Consider the following 6,983-nt stretch of genomic DNA (forward strand, 5'->3'; position numbering starts at 1 on the left):
CGAAACCCTCCTTGTCCAACGGCAGCCAAAAACGACTCATCCAGTACGACTCGTAGCCTGTCGCTGGCCAGTTCCAACCGCTTTCGTTCAGCTCCCTTTTCGACACGTTCGGGGTCCAAATTCCTGAATCAGTTGGAACGACTTCAGTTGGAACGACTTCAGTTCGAACGACTTCAGTTGGAACGACTTCAGTTGGAACGACTTCAGGTGGTACTGCGAACGACCCTGGACACTCAATAGCTCCTCTTGTAGACATGCCTAGCGCACAATACGTCCACAGAGATGATGATCTCCCTTGCCCGGGCACCGTCAACATCTTCCCGAGGAGAACTGGTATTTATATTCCAGCCGCCTCACTTCGTCCCAGCGGTCGAGCAACCAAAAGAACGGCCCGCCCAAGTCCTTCCGCAATGACATCAACACCAACGCACCACCTGCTCTAGGTTCTTAGCAGCCATCCGCGGGCGATGGCTTCGCGACCCATTCCACAAAACGTAAGACATCACATGGGCCGCGTACGTCACCATACCCGGTGCCCTTCAGTTCGCTCTACAAACGACCCACGTCGCTTATCAAACGATCTAGCTCGTCGATAAAAAACATCCATGTTTCTTCCTCAGTGAATGATTTCATAAAACCACTTACTACAGTTTCGGAATTTGTGTTCCACACACGCGTTGGCCGCTAAATGATTATCTCGCTGCTGAAAGGTCGGTAGTACTGCAACCATTCAGCAACCGACTGATTGCATTCGAGTGCATACAAACATCCCTAAGCCAGCTCCGTTCAAGGCCGATTCCGTTTCAATTTTCTTCCTTTTATTCACCAGTGGAGAATATTCTTGCCAAATCGTTCTCTACGTGAGGAGGTGAGCTGGCCAACGGGCCTCACAGCTTCCGGTCACTGAGCCTTGTATAAGTCCTCGCGGGGAAGAATGCTTCGAAATCACGCTGCATTCTTCTGAGCCGGAATACTTACTGGTCGACCCACTTGTCCTCTAGGTAGTCACGCCCACGCCGTTAGCGCTGCGTTAAGTACAGTCGATTTCTAGTCCTAAGTCGTCCGGGTGGTGGAACGTAGGACAAGCCAGTCTCCTGATTTCTCTTCAGGTAGCTCCCATCAAATGGTTCCTCCGCTGTTTACCCCACGGACTCCTGTTCATCAAATAAGCGGTCCAGTGAACGTGCTAAAAGCGGTCCGTATTCTTGCCACGCTCTCTCCACAAACGAATGGACGAAACTGTCACTCACTGTAGATCCTGAACCGTCGTTCAGGACCCGTTCCAGCTGCTGAATTGTTGGCACATCATTCCACAGTTGACTCGTTGCATTGGTGCATTGCCCACCCATTTGATCATGCCCAACCATTTGATCATAATGGCGTATCAAGCAACTCGAAGCTAGTATACTGTCAGCCACCGGCGTTGGTACGTCCACCGCCGCCTGTCTGAGCACACCGTGGTGAGCTCCGTCCAAGGTCGCTTCCCCTTTAGTCGCCTTTTTCTTCGTCACCACCGAGTGCCTCTCCCGAGTCGTTCGCTTTCTCGAAATGACCCTTTCGTCGATCCCCTTTCGACCGTCGATCCCCTTTCGACCGTCGATCCCATTTCGACCGTCGATCCCTCCTCGACCGTCGATCCTTCCCCGACCGTCGATCCCTCCCCGACCGTGTGTAGCTTCAGGAACTACCGATACCCTCGACGTTACGCATGTCTGTGGTGGCCTCGCCACAGGCCGTTCATTATCCCGCACTGGATCCACTGCAGGGGCCCTATGAGGTCCCGCCTGCCCCCTAGCTTCATGGCTAAATCGTTCTGCTTCTGAGAGAACACGTCCCACGGAAACCTGGTTCCAATCCCCTTGATCGAATGGTTTATCGATCAGTGTTCCGACAGTTGCTTTCTTAGATATTAGCTGCATGAGTTGTTCTCGAGTTAGTTCAGCGAATTCTCGTGCCGATATCTCCGGCAATTCTGACAAGAACTTGTTCAATAAAGATGATCGTAACTGAGGATTTTTTTCGGATGCAGGTCTTTGCCAACTGTCTCGGAGACATTCATATCCGGGAGTACCATAGGGCCAAGAAGGGTTATACCCCAAATCGTTAAGGCAAAATTCCATAAGCCGAGTGATAGACGCCTGAGCGTGTTGCAAAAGACATCCCACGGTCCACAAACGCCGTCGTTTTCCGATACATCCCATGTTGCTCGAGGGCATCATCTTCTCGATTTCCCGGTTAATTTCCAGATCTACAAGGCCATAAGGGCATTTGAAATACTTGGAAATAATTGCGCCAAGTTCCACATATGCAAGTGCACACATCTCGAAGTTTTTTGGTCGTATAGTTATGAGCCTCATCCAAGCATGTGGGGGCATGGATCGATGCAATAACTGGTGCGCTTGGAAATCAGTTTGCATTATTCTGGCCGTATCAGGTCGTTGTCTCCTGGTTAGAACTGGAATGTAATAAGGACGCATCTGTTCTTTCGTCATTGACCACGGCTGGGACGGTCCTCCTGAGTTCAGGAGCGCAGAAACGAAAGCAGCCCCTTTGCTGACCCAAGCCTTCCGACGAAGGTATGCTCTGCCTGAGACTTGAGGTTTCAATAGTTCGAATCCGGTCTCGTCCAAAGGCACCCAAAACCGACTTATCCAATACGACTCATAGTTTTCGTTTGAGACACTTGACCACATCCAACCGTCGCCATTGAGTTCCCTTTCTGACCGAGTCCCTGACTCAACCGCCGGTACTGCGGTATACACACTAAGCACACACATAGTCCATAATGACCTCCGTCGACCGCAAACTGCCAACATCTTCCCCAGGTGAATTAATATTCTAATCCATGATCGTAAACATGTTTACCAGCTCCTTCGTCAAGAAAAATGAACCGTTTACACCCACCCGAATCGTTCTTGTACTCCGCGTTAATGTTTTCATAAAGCCATCACTCGCTACAGTACGGAGGCCTCTTTTAAGAGCCTACGCGTTCCTAAAATTCACAGCCCGTTCAGCGTCACTCGGTAGGGCATTGACCGCGAACATCTCGGACTGGAAGCGGTCCATACTCCATGCTGTTCCACATTGTCGGACGAATGCATTCATGAACCCGCCCTCACTGCAAATCCTATTTCGTCCTCGACAGGCCGTTTTTGGTGTAATATGGTCGGGGTCTCGCCCGGAGAGTTCTTGACTTACTTCGAAGAGTTACCCAGGGGTTTGATACACATCTGGGTATGCAGCCGGCATGCAGCACGCCATTAGCTTTCGCTTCTTCGGCCACCGGTACGTCGAACGTCGTCATGTCGTGCGTCGCTACGTCGAGCATCAGTACCTCCACTGTCGGTGCATCGACTACCGACTGCCCTCAAGCCCCAAACACATATTGGTGGCCGTTCAAGGCCGACCCAAACCCGCCTTCAGTCCCCTTTTTCTTCGCTAGGTGAGGGTATGCCTGCGGAATCCGTCTCTTTCTCAACAACACAGTCTCGTCGTCGATCACTCCTCGTGTAGGTACTGCCGATGTGTTCGGCGCGATCCGCGTCTGTGGCAGCATCTCCCCACGGTGCTCGACTACGCGCCCTGAACCTACAGCAGGGGTTCGACCACATCCCCCGCGACGACGTCGCGCCTGGTTCTTCCCTTGTTTACGTGCAACTGCTGTCGAGCCCGCCGCATAGGAAAGACATTCCGCCAATGCTTTGTCCCAATCTCCTTGATTCAAAGGCTCTTGGACCAGCGCTACGACGGTCTGATTCTTGGTCGCTTGCTCCATGTAGTCACTTACTTGTTTTTGAGTTAGTTGAGCGAATGTCTTCGCCAACACTACAGGCAGTGCTGATAAACGAGAGTTCAAAATGTCCAACCGTGCCGAGTCACTTCTACGGGAGGGCGAGGTCCGCGTATAGGGGCGGAGACACTGGAGAGCATAGCGCCGACCAATCGGGTTATAACACAACTTCATAACGCAAAATTCGGCCAGCCGCTTGATAGAAGCTCCTGAATGTTGCAGGAGACATCCTACGGTCCAGTAACGGTGACGGTTCGTCTTCGTCGAAGGCACCACGCAATCGATCGCATCCTTGATACTGACATCTACAACGCCGTATGGTGACGAGAAATAAGCAGAAATAATACAGGCAAGCTCCACGTAAGCAAGACGACACCTCTCGAAACTACGGGTATCAATGGTCGTAAGCCTCATCCAAGCCTCTCGGGGAATCGATCCATGCAGCACCTGATATGCTTCGAAATCGCTCCGCTCTTTACCCATCAAATCGGGAATGTCGCCACGTCGCCTTCTGCCTACCGATGGAATGTAATTCGGGCGAGCCGGTCTTGCTCCCGCTGCCAGTGCCCACGGATGGCGGACTCCTCGTTTCAGGACAACCCCAGCAAACGCAGCACCTCTACTGATCCACGCTGTACGACGAACGCAAGGTCTTGCTGAAACGCGCGACTCCAACAGATCGAATCCCCGCTTATCCAGCGGCAACCAGAAGCGACTTATCCAATACAATTCGTAGTCTTTTTCCGAGACGCTGGACCAGTCCCAACCGACTTCGTCAACGTCAGTCAAGTACCATCCGCCTTCACCTGTCTCGGGAACAGAGCAAGTTTCCGAAGCAAACTGACTTTGGCGGTATCCAAGCCTGCCGTCGCTAGTCGGACCGTCGTTAGTCGTACCGACGTCAGCCGGACCGACGTTAGTCGTAGACACCGCCCGTGCAGAGACCGTCCCTGGCACGCCTTGCACAAAACATGTCCACAACGCCCACGCACTTCGTCGACTACTCGACACCCGCAACATCCGCCGCGGGCAATTAACTATCCGGTATTTTCCCCACCCAGATCCATGCAAAGAAATCCTGAGCCAGGCAGGCTGCGACTCTGAACTCACTCCTAACCAACGCATGCCCTCCCCAACATGTCCAACTTCCCGAAGCAGCTAGACTTGGCAGAACACTGGTGGCGAACGTCCCTGACCGTTACCTGGCCGCCAGTAGACGCGCCCTAGCACACAGCATGTTTACAGAAGCTCTCTGGGGTCCACAAAATAGTAGCGATTCATTTCGCGCTGTTTCCACGAACGAATTCATGAAGCCGCCACTCACCGCAGGTCTTGAACTGTATCTTCTCCTGCCGTTGGATGAACATGTCGACTGCTTCCAACCTCTAGGTACTACACCTCCTGGGGTGCGACTCATACTTTGGCTTTGACCAATCCCAACCTTTCGTCAAATTCCTTTTCCGACACGGTGGGGCCTGAAGCAGCTTAACTTGTGACGGCGTCGCCAAAGAACGGTCACACGCACCGCTCGCGGTCCTGACGAGGTCTGCTTTAACAAGCGTAGTTGGGACCTCTTTCGCAAGTCGACATCCGCACATCTTTCACACGGGCCTGAAGTCCGTGGTGCTCACGTGACCGCGAAGTTTTATTCCAATTCCGTTTCACAAAATTCGATCTGTAGGCCTCAGGATGCACGCCTTAGTACGTTGCAGAAGACATCCCTCGCACAGCCTCTCGGCTCCCTGTCCGTTAAAGGACATTTTGGCTCAATTCGGTCCCCCCTCCGGTCGAGTGCATCGTCTGCTCGGTGGCCTCTTGAGCATTGATATCTACAATACCGCACGGGAATGTGAATATATGGAAACGGCCAACACTACGTAAGCAAGGCCACACGTCTCGAAACTGCGGATCCAGGCCGATCGATCCGCTGTGAATTCAACACCTGCTGTGCCTTCAAACCGCCCTGAATTCTTCCTGGTTAGCTAAAAGACGGCCGGCTGGAACTCCAGCCCGAACCGGAGTTCCAGCCGGTCGTCTTTTAGCTAACCAACCGGGGGACAATATCGACTTATCCAGTGCGACTCGTACTTTTGTTACCATCACATTATATGCGAGTAAGTTATGCGACGTTAGCGCCCTATCGATCACTACGATCTCGGTTCGATGTGTGTGCGACTCAAACCGACGCAGATGTGGCCACCGGCGCGGACGTTCACGATATGATGGGAACATGTTATCCGGGAACATGTTATCCCAACGGGCCGCTTCTAGCCATAACTGACGGGATGTGACAGGCTGTGATGGGGGAGAGCGAACCTACTCGGACATCCCGCATTAGCTAAGAGGACCTTTGGGCAACATTCGAAAAGGTTGTCACCCGAAATCGTCAGAATTCTTCGACGGCCCCGTAGCAGGACGCTTCGCAGGTTGCTCGGGACCCACTGCGGCAACCTCCAACTTCATCACCGAATATTTCTCGACCAACTAACCCTGGCACGGAATGTTTCTTCGTCAACTCGCTCTTCGTCAACGTTGAATGTTTCTCGCTCTCTGACCCGGGTGCAGCAGCAGCAGAACACACGTCCTCCGAGTCGGCCGTCTCCATCATCCGAGTCGGCCGTCACCATCCTCCAGACAACATCTTCCTGAATTCACCGAAGATATTCACTCATCCGTTACTTGGCGGCTTGATAAAAAGTTAAGACGAAAAAGCCCAGGCCAATCCGAGATACCTCACTCGACCTGATCGTTCGTGCGGCAGCTCGACGAAGGCGACTGCGATTGGCTCCATGTTATTCCAAACGCCCGCAGTAACCTGTCATCGAACAATGAGTGCGAAGCCTGCTCCCAAAACTCTTTTAGCGGTGCGCTGCTTGCCGGTGCACCCGTCACCAAGGGCTGCCCTTCCGTTTGCGCGGCCTCCTCGCGTCTCCAGTCGAGTTTCCTTGGCGACACAGAAGGCACTTTGCGTTTCCTCGACGGCATACTCTCCGCGTCTTCAAGACGATCTGGGGCCTCCGCACCGGCCGGCCCTTCCGAATAGGATGAGGCCGAGGTTTCCGATAGGTAAGTGGTCGGCGTTTCCCATAGGTAAGTGGCCGGTGTTTCCGAAAGGTAAGTGGTCGGTGTTTCCGAAGCGTAAGTGATCGGGATTTCCGAAGCGTAAGTGATCGGGATTTCCGAAGGATAAGTG

The 6,983-nt window shown here is 52.9% G+C and overlaps 2 protein-coding genes across 2 annotated transcripts; both read right to left on the bottom strand.

Moving 5' to 3' along the window:
* Positions 1-1,139: 1,139 nt before the first annotated feature.
* On the bottom strand, positions 1,140-2,816 carry GNI_179160 (hypothetical protein; the record flags this gene model as incomplete). Its single annotated transcript, XM_011135174.1, has 1 exon — positions 1,140-2,816. The coding sequence occupies one exon, from the start codon at positions 2,814-2,816 to the stop codon at positions 1,140-1,142; it is 1,677 nt and encodes a 558-aa protein (XP_011133476.1).
* A 551-nt stretch (positions 2,817-3,367) lies between these two features.
* GNI_179170 (hypothetical protein) lies at positions 3,368-4,810 on the bottom strand (the record flags this gene model as incomplete). The annotated part of the gene is made up of 1 exon (XM_011135175.1): positions 3,368-4,810. The coding sequence occupies one exon, from the start codon at positions 4,808-4,810 to the stop codon at positions 3,368-3,370; it is 1,443 nt and encodes a 480-aa protein (XP_011133477.1).
* Between the last annotated feature and the right edge of the window lie 2,173 nt (positions 4,811-6,983).

Source organism: Gregarina niphandrodes (genome assembly GCF_000223845.1).
Source record: "Gregarina niphandrodes unplaced genomic scaffold scaffold00067, whole genome shotgun sequence".
NCBI classification, from domain to species: domain Eukaryota; phylum Apicomplexa; class Conoidasida; order Eugregarinorida; family Gregarinidae; genus Gregarina; species Gregarina niphandrodes.